A 26,417-nucleotide genomic window follows, 5' to 3' on the forward strand; every position below is an offset into this window, starting at 1 on the left:
TTCCAAGGTGATTTGTGTGGCTATAAACAACTCATCAGTTGTCACGTACCTGAAAGCTTTGATCTTGGAAGCTCTATCTATGAACTGGGCGGAGATGTATCCCTATGTATTCCCTTCATTCAATCTGGTGGGCAGTGTGCTAGAGAAGTTTCAGGAACATCATAGTTCCTTACTTCTGATAGCGTCCATGTGGCCGAGGTTTCTGGAGATCTTGTTGTTTCTGGTGGAAGCAGCTGTTGGCTCTCCACATCAGATGGAATCTCCTTCCCCAGCCTTAGTCCAGGACAATGCTACTTCATCCAGAGATCCTTCACCATTATGTGTAGAGTCTATCTCAGGAAGTCTCATTCAGACACAATTTCACAAGACATGTCAGATTACATCTCTCAATCTATCAGGACTTCCTCTTCTACAGTCTACTAATCTCGATGGAAGATCTTAGTACCAATTAATCCCTTTTTTGGTACTATTTGGGGGGTTCCCAAATAAAAACTAATTTTTATAATGTAATTACTTACCATAACTTTATGGAGTCCCATCCTTTCTTCCCCTTTCCTTTCCTGTCTGGCAAACCTTTGATGGCTTCATAGAAGTGTTTGAGGCAGGGATATCACTCTATGTCTCTGTCACAATGACTCAATGGAGGTGGTAGGGAGGGTGGGACTTTTGTAATCTTTTGTTACTATATTTTCATACTAAAGTTAGAGTAAGTATTGTATCATGAAAATTGGTTTCACTTGAAAACACAACCCTAAAATTACTGGAAACATTTACCAATCCATTTAAGTTTCATTACAGAAAGTAGTTTATAACTTTGTAATCTTTCGCTTAAATCACATTTAGTTTAATTAAAGCTTTGCACTTTTACAACTTTGAACTGTTGGACTTTGTACCACACAGTACAACTTTGAACTGTTGGACATTGTATCACACAGTACAACTTTGAAATGTTAGATATAGTACCACACAGTACAACTTTGAACTGTTAGACATTGTACCACACAGTACAGCTTTGAACTGTATGCCATTGTACCACACAGTACAACTTTAAATGTTGGACATTTTGGGCATTGTACTGCACTTCATTCAAATCACAACACAGCAATATACAGACTAACAAGTATCTGATATTTTTAGTTTAATGCATTGCTATCTTTGGTGTTCCCTGAAGTCTGATAAATGGCCTTGTGATTTTTTTTTTTGAAGTATCTGCAATGATTTCCTCATGTTCCCATCTCCAGACAATGTAAAATGGACAGCTTCTTCCCATCTCCAACCAGTGTAAAAGGGACAACTTGTTCCCATCTCCAGCCGGTGTAAAAGGGACAGATTGTTCCTATCTCCAACCAGTGTAAAAGGGACAACTTGTTCCCATCTCCAGCCAGTGTAAAAGGGACAGATTGTTCCTATCTCCAACCAGTGTAAAAGGGACAACTTGTTCCCATCTCCAGCCAGTGTAAAAGGGACAGATTGTTCCTATCTCCAGCCAGTGTTAAAGTGACAGCTTGTTCCTTTCTCCAGCTAGTGTTAAAGTGACAGCTTGTTCCTATCTCCAGCCAGTGTTAAAGGGACAGCTTGCCGTAATCATTCACACATGATCCATCCATATTTCCTTTAAATGAAGTTAGCTAGATTAGCAGGCGCCAGTGAATACTGTAGGCAAACATATCTATCTCTCGATTACAATTACCACTGCAGCACCGACAGATTGGTGTATTCACCACGTTGTGTGGTCCCCTTTGCCTCATCTGTCAATGTTCCGGCTCAAACTTTGAAATCTGTCTCCCAACTATACAGCAAAGAGTATTAAAGAAGAAGCTAAAAGACAGTTTTTACGGAAATGTCGTTATAGGTCAATGATCTCATTTTCTATCTCATGTAATCCTCCACCCGTTTTGTTTATCCAATACTTAGTTTCAAGAATATCTCTTACAGCAGTGACAAAACCATGCAAACTGTGTGTACATTTATTGGAAAAGAGATAGAGAAATATTCCAATTTTCTCGTGAAGTCTTCTTGTTACGCGTTAATCCATTCATCATGAATGTGTGAAATTACTTGGAGCTTTTTGCTTTTTATGGATGAGTTGACAAATAGGCCATTACATGAACATACAGACAAGTGGATGACTTTGTAATGTTTACCTTGTCTGTCTAATACAACATTTCACACAATTATCCTCTACGTGTAACTCAATTAATACAATCAACTATAGAGTTACCTCCCCTGTTATGTAATGGATTATCATTAATTTTGTTCCAGTAATCAATACAACCTTGCCTCACATATTCTACAGTGATTATATGTGGTATTTCAAGGAATTACTTATTTTCTCATATTCTTTATCTTAAATATTAGGTCCTCACTCTCGTGTTACTCTCTTCTTGCATTGCTCTATAATGATTCCCAGAATTTGTCTAACAAGATTGTTAACATTTTATCACAACAAGAAACACAAAGGCTAGGACAGGGTGTCTACATTTTCATCCTTATTATACACAAGTACCTTATCAGCAACTGAGAGCTAACAAGAAAGATGTATAAAACATCATTTATGTGTGGATGTTCTGATTTTCCTAATGAGTATATGCATGAGACAGGTCAATTTGAGACATATTAACTTGTAATAACATCTTTTAAAATTTTGATACAATAGATGTCTGTGACCTTGAAAGTGGGTCAATGACATCTATTTTATCATTCTTACCTGATAGGACATCAATCCACTTCCTTCTATAAAATTTACATCAAAATTTGTGTCTCTTTACCTTATATCAAATAAAGCTAATGGCATTTGTACACTACTAGCTATAGTCACGTCATATAAATATCTGTTTTGGATTTTATGTTCATAACTTAACAGGTGTTTAACAAACACTATCTATAAGTTAGCAGGTGTTTAACAAACACTGTCTATAAGTTAGCAGGTGTTTAACAAACATTGTCCATAAGTTAACAGGTGTTAAACAAACACTGTCTATAAGTTAGCAGGTGTTTAACAAACACTGTACATAAGTTAGCAGGTGTTTAACAAACACTGTACATAAGTTAGCAGGTGTTTAACAAACATTGTCCATAAGTTAACAGGTGTTAAATAAACACTGTCTATAAGTTAGCAGGTGTTTAACAAACATTGTCCATAAGTTAGATGAAAATTTTCTTGGGAGTTTAAAAATTTTGCAAGTATGGCCAGGCAAAATAAATTTCTAACTTTTTGACAATTTAAATGAATAAAAAGTAGATTTAATTTGTAGGATTTATTGCCCTGTGAACGGTCAGGGTTTTTTTTGAGGCAGGTTCTCCCTGTAGCAGCTGGTGGCAACTTTATTCTAAGCTACCTTAGAATAGAATAGGAGTAAAGACCCAAAGGACACAACCAGTCAGCACAGACCAGCATGTTTCTCAGCTTCTGCAGAAACACAAAACCACAGGGAAAGAATCAGCACAGACCAGCATGTTTCTCAGCTTCTGTAGAAACACAAAACCACAGGGAAAGAATCAGCACAGACCAGTATGTTTCTCAGCTTCTGCAGAAACACAAAACCACAGGGAAAGAATCAGCACAGACCAGTATGTTTCTCAGCTTCTGTAGAAACACAAAACCACAGGGAAAGAATCAGCACAGACCAGTATGTTTCTCAGCTTCTGTAGAAACACAAACTGCTTCAGGGAAAGAATCAGCACAGACCAGTATGTTTCTCAGCTTCTGCAGAAACACAAAACCACAGGGAAAGAATCAGCACAGACCAGTATGTTTCTCAGCTTCTGTAGAAACACAAAACCACAGGGAAAGAATCAGCACAGACCAGTATGTTTCTCAGCTTCTGTAGAAACACAAACTGCTTCAGGGAAAGAATCAGCACAGACCAGTATGTTTCTCAGCTTCTGCAGAAACACAAAACCACAGGGAAAGAATCAGCACAGACCAGTATGTTTCTCAGCTTCTGTAGAAACACAAAACCGCAGGGAAAGAATCAGCACAGACCAGTATGTTTCTCAGCTTCTGTAGAAACACAAAACCACAGGGAAAGAATCAGCACAGACCAGTTTGTTTCTCAGCTTCTGTAGAAACACAGACTGTCGCAGGGAAAGAATCAGCACAGACCAGTATGTTTCTCAGCTTCTGTAGAAACACAAACTGCCGCAAGGAAAGAATCAGCACAGACCAGTATGTTTCTCAGCTTCTGTAGAAACACAAACTGCTTCAGGGAAAGAATCAGCACAGACCAGTATGTTTCTCAGCTTCTGCAGAAACACAAAACCACAGGGAAAGAATCAGCACAGACCAGTATGTTTCTCAGCTTCTGTAGAAACACAAAACCGCAGGGAAAGAATCAGCACAGACCAGTATGTTTCTCAGCTTCTGTAGAAACACAAAACCACAGGGAAAGAATCAGCACAGACCAGTTTGTTTCTCAGCTTCTGTAGAAACACAGACTGTCGCAGGGAAAGAATCAGCACAGACCAGTATGTTTCTCAGCTTCTGTAGAAACACAAACTGCCGCAAGGAAAGAATCAGCACAGACCAGTATGTTTCTCAGCTTCTGTAGAAACAAAAACTGTCGCAGGGAAAGAATCAACACAGACCAGTATGTTTCTCAGCTTCTGTTGAAACACAAACTGCTACAGGGAAAGAATCAGCACAGACAAGTATGTTTCTCATCTTCTTCAGGAAAAAAAAAACTGCCACAGGGAAAGAAAGTTGAACCAAGTATTGTACCCTGGATCCTTATCTGAGGTTACTGAGGTCAATTAATGCTCTACTCAACTGAGATATCGAAGCACTGGCTTTCAAAGTACAGATAAAGTAACAACTTACACACCAAATGATACCTAGTACTAGAAATATGGAATTTTTCTGGTCTCAGATATCATTAGAAAGCTACAAAATTAGTAATACTGAGAAAGTGGATCTTAGAAAATTTTTATATGTCATTTTGACAAACCTTTACAAAGTCCTTCATAACTTATATAGCACAGGATTAAGTAAAAACTATGATGACCTTGACATGAGAAAGAGTTTCAATGGCTGAAAATAGTGGAGAACATGACATTTATTTGACCTTTGTCAGTGAAGTTGACCTTCATTTGTCATGGTTATAGATATAGTATTCTGATATACACCCACTAAATATCCACCTTCAGACTTATGACTCCATAAAATTCCTTTATAATGTGAATACATGTACTGGGGACCTTTAAAAACATGCTATTCCCAGACCAAGTCATTTACTGCCAAAAAATTCATACCAGCATCTCTAAGAAACCTTATTTTTATTCATTCTTTGATGTCAATTGTTGAAACTCTAAAAATAAATCAAGAACAGTGCACATATATCTTCTGTACTACAGCAGTAGGTCCTATGAGCTTTAACCAAAGTTACAGTAGGATAGAAAAGTGCTGGATTGTGGCTTAGCTAGATTTATAAATGTAAGCTCCCTACATCCCAGTAGAGATGTGTAGGCCTGGTTTTATGGTCATACATGTCAGTTTTTTTTTTCCAGAACAGATTCCACAATAGCTGATTTTTGTTACTGACTGCATTGTTCCTCAAACTTGATAATCCAAAACTGATACTGGGTTATATTCTACTGACGATTGCCCTGTACCTCAAACTTGATAATCCAAAACTGATACTGGGTTATATTCTACTTACGATTGCCCTGTACCTCAAACTTGATTGTCCAAAACTGATACTGGGTTATATTCTACTGACTGCCCTGTACCTCAAACTTGATTGTCCAAAACTGATACTGGGTTGTTTTTCGCTACTAATTGCCTTGTACCTCCAACTTAAATCCCCTTAATGGAACTGGGTTGTTTTTTGCTAATGATTGCCTTGTACATCAAAACTTGATTCCCTGTAGTGATACTGGGTTGATTATTGCCAATGCTTGCACTGTTCCGTCAACTTCAATCCCCATTATGATACTTGGTATTTTTGCTGATGATAGCCTCATAACTCTTGTCTCTTTGACATCATTGATTCCCTATAATTAAACAGATAGTAATGGATCTTTACCAAATCAACATATGTAACGGGTCATATAATAATATCACACTGAGTATGTCAGATAAAAGCAATGATAACTGTGAAATCAGGAAGACATTTAGATCAAAAAGTTAGACTGGTCCCTGACTGATTTCCAGGTCTAATACATTCCACTAACCTAGGCAGACTATATGTAATGGATAGTTCTATTGATTCCAGGTAAAAAAATTTTGTACAGTTTCCCCAAATCTTCAGTTTCCATTTAACAGTTCTACTTACATCTAGTTAGTTCCACTGACTCCTGACTCCCTATACTTTACATCAGATAGTTTCAACAACTCTTCAGTTTCCATTTAACAGTTCTACTTACATCTAGTTAGTTCCACTGGCTCCTGACTCCCTATACTTTACATCAGATAGTTTCAACAACTCTTCAGTTTCCATTTAACAGTTCTACTTACATCTAGTTAGTTCCACTGACTCTTGACTCCCTATACTTTACATCAGATAGTTTCAACAACTCTTCAGTTTCCATCTAACAGTTCTACTTACATCTAGCTAGACCCACTGACTCCCTATACTTTACATCAGATAGTCACTCCCAATCTCAATATTTTTTACATCAAACCATTCCAATACTTTACAGTAAACATTTCCACTGATTCCCATCATTGTATACCATAAAGCTTTCTCAGCTCTTGGTTTTACTTCCTTATATGTGCAAGTTCCATCAACTCCAGTCAGACTTATTACATGTAATGGTTCAAATGATCTCAGATTTGTTCTTTACATCTTACAGTTCCCCTAACTCCAGACATATTATCAAGTGTCCTTAAATGCTAGGTTTTTTGTCTAATCCAGCAATGTTGTCACAGCCATTCAGAATCAGTGTTAATAATGTTTTATTTGGTCAGATATCTCTGGAAACAACAGAGTCAAGAGACGCTTATAAAGATGTCTTAACACCGGAACCAAGTAGATGTGTCCGATATTTCTGGCAAATAAGAATAATGTTGATGAAGCACAAGGAAATGAGGAAATATAGAGACAAACACCCAGGAGGCCAAGATTAATGGAAGGAACCTTGCCAGCCAGTTTTATTGTCAAAACAATTACCAATTTGTACGTCGGTTGAGATAAGATATAGCTTGAGTTGGCTAAATATATACAGAGTAAGTTTGATGAATATCACAATGATAATATTGTATTCTCAATTATTCAGTTTTTTTCAGTGATAAAACTTCCTTTCTCTGTTCTGGTGTGTTAGTAATATCCTAGTCCTCTACCAATCCCCACTGGAGATGAATGGTTATGACAGCGTAACACTGACAACATATTTAACAATTTTCATATCAATTAACCTTAAAGACAAATCATTGTTATATTTCAAAACTGATTCTTAAAGAATAGTAGAAAAAAAGAAAAAATATTGTAAATGTTAATGAAATAATTATGTTTCTGCTAACACTTATCAGATTAAAGGAGCTTAAAACCATTTTTTTTTCAAAAGATATCACTTTGCTCCCAAATCAATACCATATCAGTATTGTTAGAATTGGTATCTAAATTTAACTGATGGATGGCCTGACAGATGGAGGATTGAGAATATTTCAATTTTTTTGCTTGTTTTTTTCAAAAAGTTAATTGTAATGTCAACCTGTCAAGATCAATGTGTATAAATAAATAACCGTAATACCCTAGAACTCATCCTGCTGACTTTTGATTATAAACTAGTATCATCCTAATATGTCTTACCATCTGTCTGTGTAAAAAGCCATTATTGTATCAAAAGTGACGTCAAAGCTAAACGATGTTCTATTTTTCATGTTAACAATGTACACCACTATCACAAAAATTTGTCAGTTTTCATCAAGACAAAAAAATAAAAAAATATTATGGTTGCACTCAAGGGTTCTTAAAATGATTCATATAGGTCATGGTTGCCATGTTACTTCAGGCATTTCTACATAAATATTTTCCTCTTATGTAAAGAAAAATAGTTCATCTCACATACATTGTTTTTGCAATATATTTCGATACAAGGATAAACTATGGTAAATCTATTTGTAATCATACAAACTTATTAGAGCAAAACAAAACCGTTTCAAATACAACTTACAGGCCAGAAATAGAAAACTGGAAACACTCAGTATCATAGAAAGCTTGATTTTTTTAGAATTTTGTCTGATGTGACTCATGGACTGCTTTAAAAATAAGAGCAGTTCTCAGTGTTGTTTAATCCTTCGTCACTGCGCCCTAATTAACGAGCAGTATGATGGTTAATAAACTTGTCAGTTTAAAAAAATATGTGGATCACACAAACCATTTTCCTTTCTTTCCATATAATTTATAATTCTAACTTAAAATTGGTCAAACTTTTAGACTTATCCTTCAATCGTATTTTTCTTCAGCATGATATTATTGAATACACTGTATTTTGTTTTTGTCGGAAAAGTTAGGTCATTCATTTAGCAGGGTCAGGTCATAGAAATCAATTAATTACTGTTTTTAATAAATATCAACTCAAAAACCAATACCACTAAAGACCAAGGGGGGACCTTAAGAATGAAATTTGAGAGAGAACCACTGAGTACTTTTTCAAGAAATCGTGATAACAAATGTCATTGAAAAAAATCCAAGATGGCCGCCATCCCAAAATCAAACGGGCACAACTAGGGATCAAGCAAAACATACATATCAATTTTGCGAAAGACCCATCCAGTACTTCTCAAGAAATAGCAATAACAAAAGTTGTTAGCAATAACAAAAACTGTTTACAGATGGATATAGGGCGATTTGAATCAAATCAAGTTTAAAGAATAAAACACAAAGTGAATGCAATGTCACTCTAAATAGTGTGCCCTATTAGTTTTTGGAGTAGAATCAAGGGCATGAGGATATCAGAATATGTATACCTTATATTACTGAATCAAATGGACAGAAACTCATAACACTTTGTAAACAGATGCGCCAAAAATAAAAGATCTTCAATATTCGCCATCACACTCCTAATACCTTTATGGTTAAACCAGTGGCTCATGCATGTTACAAACACTTATCTTTTTACCTTTAACTGATTAACATGAAAATGTACTGATTCAACTTCTTCCAGTCTTAAAAGCAAATCGTTCAAGTGTCTTCGCTTTACACTGGTTCCAGTGCCTGATTATACATTTTGTGTATAAGACAATTTAACCAGTACTTTTCAAACTACTCCAGGCAAAATCTTCCATGTTACTGCATTGTTGACCGGGGTAACTCCTGGAGCATGGTTAATCAGCAAAACTTATGGACAAAAACTTGCAAAAATTGATGTAACATTGGATAAGATAGAAGGCAGGAGAAAGCAACTTTGTCAATTATGGTCACCTAAACAGCAATTTAGGTTACCTGAGCAGTAAAATAAGACACAAGTGCAGTTGGCAATAAAGGAAGTATAAGTTGAGTAGTAACCTAGGCAACTACAGCAGTAACAGTAGTAATTCAGGCTACCTCTGCAGTAACAGCCTGTAGTAACCCTCGCAAGCAGTGCAGTAATCTAAGTAACCCTGACTACCAGGGCATTAACAGTTATAGACCTACCTATCTAGGCAAGAACAGTGGTAACCTGGGCCACCAGGTTAGTAATACAAGTCATCCAGGCAATCAAGGCACCAGTAAAGGAAATCTAGACCATCAGGGCAGTAACATAAGTAACCCAGGCCAACCAGGTAACAACACTTGTAAACCAGGCCATCAGGGCAGTAACATAAGTAACCCAGGCCAACCAGGTAACAACAAGTAAACCAGGCCAACCAGGTAACAACACTTATAAACCAGGCCACCAGGGCAGTAACATAAGTAACCAAGGTCACCAGAGCAGTAACAAAAGTAACCCAGACCACCAGGCAACAACAGTAGTAACCCAGGCCACCAGGGCAGTAACAAAAGTAACCCAGGCCACCAGGCAACAACAGTAGTAAAGTAACCCAGGCCACCAGGGCAGTAACAAAAGTAACCCAGGCCACCAGGCATCAACAGTAGTAACCAAGGCCACCAGGGCAGTAACAAAAGTAAACCAGGCCACCAGGCAACAACAGTAGTAACCCAGGCCACCAGGGCAGTAACAAAAGTAACCCAGGCCACCAGGCAACAACAGTAGTAACCCAGGCCACCAGGGCAGTAACAAAAGTAACCCAGGCCACCAGGCAACAACAGTAGTAAAGTAACCCAGGCCACCAGGGCAGTAACAAAAGTAACCCAGGCCACCAGGTATCAACAGTAGTAACCAAGGCCACCAGGGCGGTAACAAAAGTAAACCAGGCCACCAGGCAACAACAGTAGTAACCAAGGCCACCAGGGCAGTAACAAAAGTAAACCAGGCCACCAGGCAACAACAGTAGTAACCCAGGCCACCAGGGCAGTAACAAAAGTAACCCAGACCACCAGGCAACAACAGTAGTAACCCAGGCCACCAGGGCAGTAACAAAAGTAACCCAGACCACCAGGCAACAACAGTAGTAACCCAGGCCACCAGGGCAGTAACAAAAGTAACACAGGCCAACCAGGCAACAACAGTAGTAACCCAGGCCACCAGGGCAGTAACATAAGTAACCCAGGCCACCAGGGCAGTAACATAAGTAACCCAGGCCACCAGGGCAGTAACAAAAGTAACTCAGGCCAACCAGGCAACAACAGTAGTAACCCAGGCCACCAGGGCAGTAACAAAAGTAAACCAGGCCACCAGGCAACAACAGTAGTAACCCAGGCCACCGGGGCAGTAACAAAAGTAACCCAGACTACCAGGCAACAACAGTAGTAACCCAGGCCACCAGGGCAGTAACAAAAGTAACCCAGACCACCAGGCAACAACAGTAGTAACCCAGGCCACCAGGGCAGTAACAAAAGTAACCCAGGCCAACTAGGCAACAACAGTAGTAACCCAGGCCACCAGGGCAGTAACATAAGTAACCCAGGCCACCAGGGCAGTAACATAAGTAACCCAGGCCACCAGGGCAGTAACAAAAGTAACTCAGGCCAACCAGGCAACAACAGTTGTAACCCACACCACCTGGGTACTAATAGTTGTACCCCACACCATCTTGGCAGTAACAGTAGAAACACAGACTACCAGGCAACAACAGTTGTAACCCAGGCCATCAGAGAGCTAACAGTGGTAATTTGTCTAAGGGCCACCCAATACAACTGATTAATTAAATTAAAAGTCAGTAAACAAATGTTCCAAATTAAATTTTAGTTCTAAGTAATTATTATTGTATTCCTAACAAGTTTGAACAGCAATAACTTAAATTTCGCTGGACCAAACAATTTCAAATTAGTTGGTTAATTATTTCATCTTTCAGACTTGAATGTCTTTAAATGATTAGAGTTTGAAATTGCAAGCGACTTAAATTGATTATCACAATTAAGAACTCTTTTGAAATGGAGGTGATAATAAACAAGTCACTGGGGCAACTCTATAAACAATCAAGAATGGTGACAAATATTAATTATAGGTTGAAGCTGTTTAACAAGTTCAAAAAGTTGAACAAGTTTTGACAACATTCTATTAGCAAAACTATATAATCCTTCATTTTAGTTTCATATAAAGCTAGTAAAGGCAAATTCCTTCATTTTCTACTGATTCAAATATCAACGTTTTGTTAGATTCTTTCCAGGATCGAACTAAATTTGATGTATAGAAACCTAAACTAAACGAAACTTTGTTCTTCAAGGTGGCAACCAGGATTGCCAATTTGAATTTTAGAGTGGCCACATAAAAGCAACATTTGATGGAAATAAGGATTATTCTTCTAATATTTCAGCTGAATTCCCTCTGGTACATCTAGCACTTCCAAAAGAATTTGAAATGAGGGTTTTTTAGAGTCAATCTCTTGTATATTGAACAAATCCAAAATATTACCATCACTAATGGTCAGGATAAATCCAGGATAAATGTCAAATTTCAAAGTTTTATTAAAATAATTTTTATAGGGGATTTATTTTTGTCACTTGTTTGCATTTTTACATTTCAGAAATTGATTTTGGCCATAAAATATTGGGTTTTTTTTAAAAAACCATGATGAGTCTTCTGATAAGTAACTGTATCAGTGGAAGATGTGTTTAAGAATCTCATGACCATAATGCAAGACCATCTTAAGCATCAAATCAATCTGATCATTATCAGTAACATGTGGACAACTGATATTATCATACAGAACTATTCCTGGTAAGTGTCTATCAAATCCCAAACAACTTAACATGACTTGAGGAATACAATTTTTTAAAAGGAAATTAATGACTGTATAATCAGGTCAAATGTTTAGGTCTAATTGCATCAGCTCTAAAACAACACAATTTTTCCAACTTGAGTGCTAAAATATTCTAAACAATCAATGACAACTTAAATTTCATATTGGGGTATTTTGACATTACAATCGCCTTGGATTTCTACCAAGTCAGCAAAATATCAACATTGGATATAATTGTTCCGCAACCTTTCACCAGTAATCCCCAGTAGGAGAATTTTAAAAGCTCAAAAGTTCACTCAGTAAGGTACACTTATAGAATGACGATGAAGCACAATGATTAGGACAGACGTCATCATGGCAATCGGTCAGATGACCTGGAAAAAATCAGACCACTCAGATCGTCAACAAAGGGCCTGCTGTGTGCCTGATTAGATATTGGTCTATATATAATCACAATACTGAAGCTATTTTGATAAAGACTATTAGTCTGTCTGGACGAACTGAAAAAGTGTTGTTGATTCTCAATGGATAATTGGACATAGGCAAGAAAATGACAAGGATCATAACATAGTTCTATAAGTATATTCTGCTCTAATTTCAAAAGTTCTGACCAGGAAAGGAAGTCTGACAGACTGTTTGTTTGAAAGTCTGATATATTTAGCATTGTAACTAAACTAGGTACCAGATCTTTGTTACAATATTATAGCAGTGTCGCCAACTCATCTAATTACATCAAGTCAGTTAGATATTGGTCTCATTATCATTCATGATCTGTTTAAAAATTAAAAACAGCTACATTCATCTGATATTTCTTTACTTTTTAACTATTTTCAAAATCAATGTTTGAATCTATTATAGTCAAAGCAATGTTCAGCATCAGATGAAACAATACATACACATGTGATAACCAAAAGATTGAATCTCTTCATCATTTCTACTTCCATAGTTCTAACAGACTTTGATACATCAAATTCAAAGCCTTTTGCAAACTTCTGGCATCAAATTCAAGGACATTTCCAAGGCTTTTTGCAGACAGTGATCAAAGTATTCCACAATCAGTTAATGAGTTTTTAATTTTTAATGAGTGATTAACAGTTTTTCACAAATATTTCCACTTTAAAGGGAGGTAACTTACATTTAAGCAGTTACAAGATTGCTCCTATCAATCACAAATATTAAAACAGATATTGCTCAAGATTTATATGGGATTTCCTTGTTTTATGAATATTTAAGTAAAAGTAATTAGTTCTCTAACTTCTTTTACCAACAAAGACAAAAAGTTAACAACTTTCAAGGCATGATTTTCAAGTTACAAGACTTTAAAAGCATGAATTTCAAATTACATGTACTAGATTTTCAAAGCATGATTTTCAAAATACAAGACTTTCAAGGCATGATTTTCAAGTTACAAGACTTTAAAAGCATGAATTTCAAATTACAGGTACTAGATTTTCAAAGCATGAATTTCAAATTACAAGACTTTCAAGGCATGAGAATGAATTCCAGGACTTTTTCCAGTCTAGGGTTGAAATTCAAACAGTTTCAATACAGCTGTATGAAACATGTCATCTCACAACCATCTGATCTCTTATGATGTTCATCAAACATCTCTAGTATAACTATGTGTGGTGAAGGAATACCCTGTCAGAACTCTGATACATTATTGTATGATTAACACCAGCTTTCTCTGTTGTCTCTATGCATTACATCATTCACAGTGTATCAGTTCTGAAAATAGTTCAAAGAACGTGAGAATGATATGAATTTCTTAGGGGTAACATCAAGTTTTAAAATATTCTGGTTGTAATGATGAATTGCCGGTCTTGATCATAGTGAAACATAATGATGACGTTTATCTCCTTTAAACCAATTTCCTTACACACAGATTTTTGATGGACATGTCACAAGGTCATTACTAAGGATTACACAGCTCATAGATTGAAGGGATCTTTGTAACACCATGTCATAAATTTACAGGTCATGTAGTGTAGAAGGAACACATTCATGTTCAATTGACAGTTCAATTCTTGAAACAATCCTTACAGTTTCACTTAATCTAAAGAAATGGCAGAGTCACATTTTGGATAGGTTTGAAGGAATGTTGAATTGATGATAGATAATTACGGCAATTTGATATAGATAGAAAAATATAAGTGAAAGTTAATGAAACCTGATGCCACAGTTGGAAAGCTTTCATCCCCCTTTGGAAATTTTCAATTTTGTTTTTATAAATATGTAAAACTACTTTCATTCTTGAATAGATTGCAGAAAATCACGTACCCTCAAGATGTGCTTGTCCTTGGAAGTTAAGATTGAATGTCAAACTGTAAGCAAAAAGATTTCTATACATAACATGCAGCACTTGCTCCTAAGAAAAAAATATTGTCATCTTGATAGCATGCACATGTATCTTATGACAAGCCATGCAGAGCAGATGTTACCCTTGAACAAAACCTGACACCTCTTTTAAACGTATTCAATGTGGTAGTCTGTAAAACTTCTAATAAAACATTCAAAAGCTTAAAATTGTTTTAAAATATCATGATATTTTTAAGCTTGTTTGTGTTTTTGTCCTTTATTGACTGCTGTCTGTCCATTATTTTGCAAGTGAACCTGCACAAGTGCAAGCTACATTTTCTATAATGTCTCTTGTTGCAAAGATATGGCCATAGGCCTATTCTCTTGTGTTCTAATTGTCACCATGAGATAGCATCACAGCACACACAGATACATACTGCCTTTCCACTACATCAGAAACCTAACAAAGATGTTACCAGCTTCATCATGTTGACATTGTGTGAAATTACAACCTGTCGTGCTGAACAAGCCAATTTTGATTGGAAAATGACAAAACCTTTCAATTTAGCCTCTAAACATGTTTTCAATTAGATACCAATTAATTTCTTTTTTTATTACTGATGCAAAGTCACAATGAATGATCATTCGACTACACGTTATGTAAAATTTTAGGATGACCCATGAAATTAACAACACATTTAAACAGCTTTTTATCCACTATCTCATTTTTATTGTTTTACACAACCTGTTACTAGATGATAAAAGTAAAGGTTTTACACAACAGCACAGATCGATATATGCATAGTTCAACAATCTAGAGCTTTCAAACACATGAAGGTATACACCCACATCTCTCCAGTCTTGTTGATCTAGTTACCTCAGTACACAGATATTGCTGTCTTTATTATGATGGTACTGGGGGTTTATAATTTCGATAACAATATATCAATTCCCAGATGGTTGGTGTCAGTTTCGCCATATCTCATCTCGTTCTTCATTCAATTTCACCTGATGGTTGTCTCCCCGTTAACCCGCCCTTTTATCTATTAGATGGTTATTGTTTCATACTTAAATTCTATTTATTTGTTGTATCAGAGTAGAGTAGAGTTTTACTTCTTGTCGCCAGACAAATGACATTATAAAGCAAGATTTTATGTGTTGGTACTCTCCGCCATCTGTAAGGTTTATATAATTAGCTGGAACTGTCCTCTAATGATCTCCAATCCTTCCTAACCCCGATGGTTACCACAGGACCCTGACTCTGATGGTTATCACAGGTCCCTGACCCTGATGGTTACCACAGGTCCATGACCCTAATGGTTACCCCCACATTTCATACCAGTGTCCACAGGCCCCTGAACCTGATGTTTACCACAGGTACCTGACCCTGATGGTTACCACAGGTCCATGACCCTAATGGTTACCCCCATGTTTCATACCAGAGTCCACAGGCCCCTGAACCTGATGGTTACCCCCTCATGTTTCCCACCAGTGTCCACAGACCTCTTTCAATCTGATTACATTAAGGTTTATAACAGAAACCGTTCTTTAGATTCTTTTTCAAGTAGGTCATAAATAAGTACAGGTGTCATACCTGTCGATGCAACTCTGATTTGGATTTTCTGGAGAAATGTGTCAGATTTCGGTGAAGTGGACACCACAAAAAGTCTGATGTGATACTTAATAACCAAAGGATTAATGATTGACAATAATTATATTGACATCCATTGGTACTGATGAAACAACATAACATTCTTTGCATTGTATTGTAATGAGTCAGAGATTTTGAGTTGGAACCAAAGATTTCTTGCCTGCCAAACACAACTAGAAAATACTAATTATATGAACATAACAGGGCTCTCACACTCCATTTTGGGACTGGGGCCCGGGGCCCTTAGAATTGGGAAAAATAGCTGTGTTTTCCTTAGAATTGGGAAAACTTGGGTTCTAAATTGTGAAAAAAAGATACTTTTTTGCATTGGGAATGGGGTCGAATATCGGCAAAAAAAACCTGGCTGATCGAGAACCCTGCATAATCATTATCAAAAACCAAATTCAATTAAACTTGAACTAGAGAGAGATTTACACAGAGACTCCTGAAAAAGTGCGTTGAGATTAAAACCATGGTACATAATATCTTGGTTTGGATTATTTTGATAGTTTTTAAACAAACTCCATCACATGAGATATCCTGATGATAATTTATATACCATTACAGGGCTGAGGTCAAGGTAGACATGTGACTTCCCTGGTCAGGTCTGCTGCCAATATACAGGTGCTTACAATTCCAAGGGGACATCATTGTTCCCGATAAATGTGTGGATGATGACCCTTCACTAAAGCATTGCTGAACTTGTAAAGCTAATTGAATATGCACAGCCTACTGGACACATTACCATCAAGCAGAATGTGTCTGTGGTACATAGGGGGGAACCATGCCATGTCAAATCACCAAGGGACCTAGTGAGGATCACAGAGTTTGTATTTGTATCATGATAACAGTGAGTCAATTAACTATCACATTTCATTACACAAACTAGGTGACAAGGTTTACTACAGTAAATTGGTCTTGTGACCTGGTCAGCACTCTGTTCATTACTAATAAACAATATTTCATTTCCATAATGGCAGCATTTGATGAATATCATTTAAACACTGATGACTAAATGGTATTGTTGTATGGTGGTTGACAGGTTTTTCGTCTCTGTGACTTCTCCTGTGTTTGGGTATCAACACACCAATGAACATCAGTGTTTTGGCAACGTGTATTGTTGTATCTATAATTTTGACAAATAGAAGTCCCTCATGATATTTACAACCAGAAGATCAAGACATTTTTAAAATGAAAAGTGTCACAAGAAATATGAACAAATGTATAAGTATATGCCTGGTTCTGGATTTGCTGTAAATATAATCATGTTTTTTTTTTTTTTTTTGCGTTGGCCTTGACCTTGCAAATAATGAGGTACAAGACTGATACAAAAACTACCCTTTCCAGTCCTGAAACATTTATGATTTATGAAATTTCATGTAAAAAGAGTCTGTCACAATGAAAATGTGAACAAAAAACTGACATGTTCATTGATATGGGAGTCCGTCATCTTAAATGATACACTGTGGAGACTTATCAAACTGATGTTTTTATGGAGGTCAAGTTTCACTATAATTGATGTGTTTTATTTTTAAATTTTGGTTTCCATGCATGCACCAAACACATCCTTAGTCTTCAAAGTGATAAACATTATTAAGTGATACTGTACATGGACTACAAAAAATAAAATATATGTTTGAGAAATTCTTTAAGGCTTTTAATTTTCTTTTTTTTTGAAGGAGTTTTTTTTTTCCCCTTTTTTTTGATACAGATTTGTGAATTTGTTTTCCATTTTGCAATTAGAATTCTAATCATTGATGAAAGTGACCTGTCACATTAACTACCTTTACATGGTAAGCGTCATTGATGAAGCAGACGACACTTACTCTTCTGGAACACCTGGCCTTATTCTCCTTGTACTTTTTCAGAAGTCACAGTGTAAATCTTACTTTGGGTCATATTTTGCCGTGGTTTTATGGAATTTGAGTTTGAATTCAGATTATGTTTCCATGATGATATTTTCTTGATTTCAATAGCTGTCATTTTAAAAAATCTCTTTGCTGATTACATGATCGCAATTTGCACAAATCAAAAGCCAATTATTCCATTTAATTTCTTAATAGAAACTGCTCACAACTAACCTTACTGATGTGTTTAGGACATGTAACTAAGACCATCTGACTTTTTATCATACATCTACTACTGGGGCTTCTGACATATCATATCCTTAAGTAGACACTTGTATTTAAGCTTTTGGACCACCCTTTAGCACCTGCTTGACACCATCTTAGAGAATAGTCATGGACGTAGGTCAATTGTATTCCAGAGATGAACTTTAATTTCGTCCGAGACATCCTACAGGGTAACCGTCCATGTGACTTTTAAGAACCTATCTAACAGCTATTCTACAATTTAATGCACTGTTACTGTCAAAGACCTTTCAGAGATTCAAATATATTCGTACAACATTTGTCCTATCAACCACACAATCCTTATCTTAAAGAAGAGTGTGTGAGAAAGATTCTAAAAGAATCTAAACGTGAAGGCTAGGGTTATAGTACATATAAAATATGGTTATCCAAGTGTTGTTTAAAAAAGTAAGCAAACGTAAACTATTTCAGATGATTGTGAAGAAACCATAGGTTCTGTATTCACAACTTTAAAGGGTCACTCTACAATATTACTTCTTTTTGTGATCATAGTTATCTACTCCTTGGAGCAGGAATTGATTGTAACGTCATTTGTTTGGTTAGGGAAACGTAAAAAAATAATGTAGTTTTCTTACACAAACTAATGATGTAACAATCAAGTCTGGCCCCCTGGAGCAAATAACTGTGAATTACAAAAAAAACCACAACTGTTGCTTTGCAGGATTTTGCGATTTTGTTCTTATTTCATGAAATAAACAGGAAGCTAGGATTCAAGTAAATTTTTAGCCACAATAAAATGAAATATTATAGAACTTATCAAGCATAATAGTAGAGGTCTTAAACTATAGTGAAATTCGCTTATTATGATATTCTAGTTTCCACATAAAAGTCATAACAGCCGGTATAATAAACAAATGCCTACCCAGCCTGTATCACTCACCACATTTTGTTTCATTGAAATGACTTTCCTCCAAACTAAAGAAAGGTAAAGGATTTCTAAAAGTTTATACCAATTTTCCTCATTCAGTCTCATCCCTTTGCTCCCTGGTGGTCAAACTAACCATTCATACAAATGACTCCTTCACCAAAGTATGCTTCAGATCAAACTGGGACAGAATGCTGGTTTGTTCTACAGAAGGATTTTAAAGAATTTGCTCCATTTTTGATACTAGGCCCAGCCACTCCAATCCTATTGAGCTGAGACCCACTATGTATACAAATGATTTCCCTTTACTCAAAGATGTTTCAGATCAAATTGAGACAGAATCCTGGCATTCCTAAAGAACAATTAGTTCTACTTCCCAAATTGGTCCCCACCTTTCTGGCCCAAGGGTGATTAGACCAAATGTTCACCAAAGGATGTATCATTTAAAATTGGGACAGAATTCAGGCATTCTTAAAGAAGAAGGAGGAATATCAACAAAAATTTGCTCTATTTCCTTCACCTTCTAGGGTCCCAACCCTCCTGCCTCAGAAAGTCAAGATCCTCCATGCATACAATAGTGACTTGTCTTTACCCAAGGATGCTTCAGACCAAAGTAGGAAAGAGTCTAGGCATATCTACAGAAGAAGAATTATAAAGTAAATTTGCTCTGTTTCCTCAATAGGGCCCCATAATGCTCTGCCCCTGGAAGCCAAGACCTAATGTTCATAAACAAAATTGATTCCACTTCACCAAAGGATACTTCAGACCAAATTTGGACAAAACCTGTTAATTCCTTTTGAAGTGTATGTATTTATAAAAAATTGCCAAATTTTCTCGTTTTGGTGGACACTGTGCATAAGCTTTCAGACTAGATGAGCTTAAAATGATCCATATATAAATTAAACGAAAAACAAAATTCGGTTACAAATGCCAACATAGTAAACAATATATCTTACACAAGAAACTTTTATAAATAGAACTGCAAGGACACCAAAAATGATAACAAATAAACCTCACTGAAATAGAAATCTACTGCAACCTTGGAGAGGTGAGAATATCCTGATGAACAAGCAAAATTAAAACTTCAAAGAAACAGCAGCAAAACAAATGAAGAGGTAGGAGGTAATGACATAACTGTCAAAGAGAACAAAACAGGCGACATAACCTTCAACACGGACTAATAATCAAGCCAATTTTCATCTGGTGAAGTCTGTGCAATATATAGCCACAATGAGTGTAAAAGGAACTGATGTGATGACATTTACATATGTTTTAAGACATCTACTGTCTAGAATTTTGCACAAGGAAGTAATACATCCTAGACTGGAATCTTAGAGCCCGCCATTTTATGACTTTTATTTCTTCCTTCTTGTCATTCTGTCTTCCTCAGCTCCTGCTCCTTATCACGTTTATGAAATTAAATTTCTTCAGAAAAAGTGATAATAACTTAGAATTATCAAATCAATGAGGCTGCCTGTCAGCCAATTCGTTTTTCTGATCAATTTCAAAATCAGAAGGACATGGTTAGGGACCAAGGGAAAAATACTAATGAAATTTTAGAAAGATTCGTCAGTACTTTTTGGGAAATAGCCACAAGAAGAACTGTTTACAGATAGATAAGGAAACATGGACGAGGGGCGATTTGAATTGTTGTCTTGTCCCTGTGGTAATATCAAAATAGGAAAATGTCATATTTCATATAACCTCATAGCTTTGAGAAATTCCCTTTATACTGCAACATGTATGTTATGGTCACTGCATGGTGTTCAGCTTCCTGGTCTGACTCACCCTTATATCACTGGAGTTAGAACATATATAACTGCCAAAATCTCTGTGAAAGGAAAATGTTGTCAAGAAGGAAGGAATTTAAGCTGTAAAAAATAAAACTCAGAAGATGAAGCATTTAGAAAATTAAAACAGATTTCAACCATGATATGCAGGGTCAAACATTGATCAATATTAATTGTTTCAATGATAGGACCATGTACGGCTGAAAAAAAAAAACAGATTGGCCAGAAGACCTTGTGTTAACTTTTGACTATGTATGAAGAACACAATAAATCTTAGTGTAAAAAAAAACATAAAAAAAACCTTGATTGACATCTGGAATGTAGCATTTTACACAATGATAATTTTGATATGAAATTCATCAAAATATTTTTAATTGAAAATTTAGTTATTTAATTTAAGAAAATATCTGTATCACCAGGATATTTTATCACATACATTTGTAATTCAAATACACAAAAAAAAAAAAAAATATGTAGAAACTATCAGTGATATAATTATCTATAAAACATGCAAACTTCAATCAGTTTGAATATCATAGCTTTCACTACTCATCCAGACACAATGGCTTAGAGATGTATTTGACATTTATAAAAGATTTTCTTATTTGATCAAGCATGAAGAATGGAAAGTAAATGATATCATCTGTTAACCAGTGCATGACAAGGAATAGAGACATCATAATATAAGAGAAGTCACGCAGAGAATATCAACATCATATAGACACAAATAATGGAGAGAGTTGATATTAAGGGCCAAAGATAATGAGTGACTATAGTTCTGTCTACCACCCAATCAAACAGTCAGGAGTCATTGATTCCAGCGAGACAAAAAAAAATCTGTCTGTCATGGTTATCAAAGGTCTTTACACAAGAAAAATGATGATATACTAGGAGGGCCTATTTATAAGTGTTCCAATTTCTCAATATAGACAAGGAGGTTAGCTGTTTGTTCTCTTGAGAAATGTAGGGTAGAAGACCTAGATCTGTGGTCACAATAGAACACATATGTTTTAGCCAATGAAGAGCCATCAGGTGAATGAGTTTATCCAGAAATAGAAATAACGATGGAGCTAATTTACAGCATTAAACATGAAAAGTATCATATATGTATCTACACCCAACACACAAAGTGAGTAATTGAGTCATTATTTGTTGTAACAGTAGTGGTATACCAGTAAGTTTTCCTATGGGAATTCACAGTGCTGCATATGTCGCAATTCCCTACCATCAATCAAATGTCTTCTCCTGTGATCAGTCATTACCTCCCCTTAATCCCACTCTCTTTTAACATACAATTTGCTTGGTGAGTTATCTTCCTTTCACACTCCTACATCATCAAAAGTGTATCTTCATGCAGAACAGTAAATATTTGCTAATTGAAAAGAATTCTCAATTTGGAACAGATTATGCAAATTTGAAATGTAGATTTCAAAATTAGAAATAATATGTTACAATGACAAAATCTTCATACTTTTCATGAATTAATCATGAATTATATAGTGATACAAATCCTATGTCTATTTAGGAACCTCCATCTGAGGTAAAGATAGTTGGCAAGTGTCACTACTTCTGTCTTTAATGAAATCATTTTCCTGTTTTTTTTTCTCCTTTTTTTCACCCGTTTTTGAATTCCCGATAGAGTTTAGACAAGGTTCTACAATTTGGTCATGTTTTTTATTAAAAATTGAATCTTGACCTCTGCATCTTATCTTTATCAAGCTATAATAAATAGCTGTTCAAATCTATATATATTAAAAGTAAATGAACGGTAACCATTTTCTGATGTATCGACAGTCATGGGTAACACTATATCAGATCTGGCCGTTTCATGGTGGGGCCACAAAAATATAACATCCTTTTGATCGTCCACAATACCATCTAACAATAATTCGTGTATGGAGTTATTCCCCATGATTTGACCAATATCGTAAAATCTCGAAATGGGAGTAATTACTCTGAATTTTCATAAATATCTAATAAAACCTGATGAGATTCCAGCGAATTAACAGTTGCTGAGACAAGTACACCTCATTGTCATACAAGGCCATGACATTGCTTCATGACAAATAGCTGCTGCTTTGGCCAACATCAGATGGCTGTGGGGCAAATGCACTGTAGAATACAATATAAACAACTCCAGAATGTTGAGAGGCCTCCACTTATCCACTCTACCATTCTGCTGCCGTGGACATAAACATGTTAAAGGTCTCCAGACCTGTGCCCAGTGTCCTGATAACTTGGTCACTGCCAAAAAATCACACATCTAATTGACTTTGGTTTTTATCAACCAGCTTTCAGTAAACATCAATTAGCACAGATTCCAATTATAGTATATAGCACACATTTATCTCATGTTCTTTTGCTTTGTGAAAGTATAGTCATTAAAATGCCTCTCTTAATTGCTTTAAACATTCAATATCTTTTTAGAAATATTATACTGTAAATCACCTCAATTTTGCGACTGCCTAATTTTTGTGAAATTACCCCTTTAGACATATTCATGAATACATGATTCTGTGAATGCTGATCTAGAATTGACTTTAAATTTGCAAATGATGAGCTATAAGGGACTAGGAGCATCTGATATCTTTATTACTCAACTTCATTGTGTTTCTATTAAGAATATGTAGTCTCATTTATCTTGATAAGATTTTTGTATGACATCATAAGTCTAGAATTTTTAAAGTAACAAGGCAATCATGTGTTGTGAATGGTTCAGATATCAACTAAGGTCGAGTTATAGCAGGAACTGAGTAGGGTTTTAGCGGGAATTTAGCAGAATTGGTAGCAGGCTTTTAACAGGCATTTTGCACTACTGAATCACTGCTGTAATCTTAACAGAAGTAAATTATTAGTAATTAAAGCAGGATTTAAGCCAGAATTAAACAGGTTTTCTGTGAATTAAAAATTCAAATGAGCCATTTAGCAGACTTCCAGTGAACAGCTCTGTAGGATCTCAGTGGGCAATACAACAGAATTTCATCAATCAACACAGCTGGATCTCAGTGGGCAATACAACAGGTTTTCATCAATCAACACAGTAGGATCTCAGTGGGCAATACAACAGGCTTCCACTGGTCAACACTGCAGGATCTCAGTGGGCAATACAACAGGTTTTCATCAATCAACACAGCTGGATCTCAGTGGGCAATACAACAGGTTTTCATCAATCAACACAGCTGGATCTCAGTGGGCAATACAACAGGTTTTCATCAATCAACACAGCTGGATCTCAGTGGGCAATACAACAGGTTTTCATCAATCAACACAGCTGGATCTCAGTGGGCAATACAACAGGCTTCCACTAGTCAACACAGCTGGATCTCAGTGGGCAATACAACAGGCTTCCACTAGTCAACACAGCTGGATCTCTTCCACTGTTGCAGGATCTCAGAGGGCAATACAACAGGTTTTCATCAATCAACACAGCTGGATCTCAGTGGGCAATACAACAGGTTTTCATCAATCAACACAGCTGGATCTCAGTGGGCAATACAACAGGCTTCCACTAGTCAACACAGCTGGATCTCAGTGGGCAATACAACAGGCTTTCATCAATCAACACAGCAGGATCTCAGTGGGCAATACAACAGGATTCCATTGGTCAACACAGCTGGATCTCAGTGGGCAATACAACAGGATTCCACTGGTCAACACAGCAGGATCTCAGAGGGCAATACAACAGGATTCCACTGGTCAACACAAGAGGATCTCAGTGGGCAATACAACAGGCTTTTAGAGGGCAACACTTGATAGCTATAATTTTTTTTTCCTTTAGCTATATTTTTTTTCTTAACCCATTTAGTTTTGAAATCCTACATATCACCTGTCGACAAACACTTCAAAGAAACCTTTTAAAATCAACAGTTGATATATAAATCTTTTTGGTAACAAAACTGTATGGGATTTAATGCCAATCATTTCAACTTAATGAGAAGTGTAATAAATCTATGTCATGAATTTCTATGAACTACTGATGATGTTACTCACAATTTGATATCAAAGTTTTTGTTTTCATCCTGTTGAAACAGCAGGCTTTGAATCTTAAACAGTGACATCTCTGTTAATGAATTGCTCTGTAATGATACTATAGAATTACGACTTCCGAGTTTCAGGTCCCGAAAGATACAAGACTTATAAAACTATATAACAGTAACTGACATTACAACAACAACAAACTGGAGATAATGGTATAGAAACATGCAAATCCAGCCTGTAACATCATTACCAAGACAGTGAATCAATCAGTTAAAACTTTCACATTTCCAATCATATCTTTCATCCACTTCTGAAATATTATGTCTAATGTTAAAAATCCTGACAGACATACCATAATCACTTACTTAATGCAAATATCAGTTCAATTGACTATAAACCTCAACTATAAACATATTTTCAAATTTAGTCTGTTTTCAAATCTCTTCCAATATCAGTAATATTGCTTTAATTTACAGTGTTGATCTGTCAAAAACAAGTACCTGTTGTAGTTTTTCTGTAATATCTAGACACTCTCTTTCAACACAACCACATCCAGTATAAAATATGAACTTTAATATTGATTAATTGCTTCTCAATTTTATCTTACGCTTCTAAAACTTTAGTAGGTATAATTAGGATGTCAGATCAATGAGATTGTGGCTGTAGCACACCGAGTTTGAAAACAGAAAAACATTCCTTTTTATCCTTTTATCAATTGAAGTATTTGAAATTCAATTATTGTTTCAAGTTTTGTACGTAAACAATATTTCCCATTTATTGTTTTCATTTCTTTACAGCTGATTTTTCATTTTCCTGCTAAATTTCAAATTGACATAATATTTTTAAATTCTTTAACTGGTTGCCATGCAATGAACAAGAGGGCTTCCATCATTCAAAGAGGATATAATAAAATGTAAATACCTATGGCACTGGAACGAAGTGTCCATAACACCAAATGTAGACACAATGATTTACAGTCAGTGATTGGAAGATAATAGATAAAGTCTGCAGGCAGACAGCTATATTGACAGAAAGATGGAAATATCGACTAAACAGTAAAAAAATTGGCAAATGATAATCTAATTCAGCATTTACTTTATTCCGTCAGACTTTAACATGTATTGGTAGAGTGTGTTCGGAGAAGATATGTTAAGTGAAATGGCATGGAAGTTAGGTCCTAGACACACTTTGGTATCAATACACAAAGGGCAATAACTCTGTATAAATGGAAAATAAAGTTCAATACCTAGCATCTAATGCTCCACCTTTTGCACTGTAGTAAGTAAAGCAAAAAACTGAACATAAATGTTGGTGAAGCAGCAAGTTATGGACATGGATCCAGCAAAAATGTTGTTGATTATTGTTTAGTCAGCTAGAAAAAAATCATAACTTAAAAAATTTTGTACAGTTTTATCAACAATTTACAGTCAATCCTTGATATATTTCCACAGGGGCAACCCAT

General features: G+C 35.9%; 1 protein-coding gene across 1 annotated transcript; it reads left to right on the plus strand.

Annotated features, from left to right (window-relative positions):
- The first annotated feature begins 94 nt into the window (after window positions 1-94).
- On the plus strand, window positions 95-24,716 carry LOC132542996 (putative uncharacterized protein DDB_G0282133). Its single transcript, XM_060206449.1, has 4 exons — window positions 95-371; window positions 9,494-9,763; window positions 10,481-10,761; window positions 23,907-24,716. Exons 1-4 carry the CDS (start codon window positions 95-97, stop codon window positions 24,714-24,716), a joined length of 1,638 nt encoding a protein of 545 aa, XP_060062432.1.
- Window positions 24,717-26,417: the final 1,701 nt, after the last annotated feature.

Source organism: Ylistrum balloti, unplaced genomic scaffold, assembly GCF_031769215.1.
Source record: "Ylistrum balloti isolate Yb309-2 unplaced genomic scaffold, AGI_CSIRO_Ybal_v1 Utg369732, whole genome shotgun sequence".
Lineage (NCBI taxonomy): Eukaryota > Metazoa > Mollusca > Bivalvia > Pectinida > Pectinidae > Ylistrum > Ylistrum balloti.

Bases quoted from the DNA above. Each gene is read 5' to 3' on its own strand.
- LOC132542996 (XM_060206449.1), top strand. From the start codon at position 95: ATGTATCCCTATGTATTCCCTTCATTCAATCTGGTGGGCAGTGTGCTA. The intron at 9,764-10,480 runs GTAACAACAAGT...CCAGACCACCAG, and splicing joins AAGTAACCCAGGCCAACCAG to GCAACAACAGTAGTAACCCA. The intron at 10,762-23,906 runs GTAACCCAGACT...GCCATTTAGCAG, and splicing joins CCACCGGGGCAGTAACAAAA to ACTTCCAGTGAACAGCTCTG.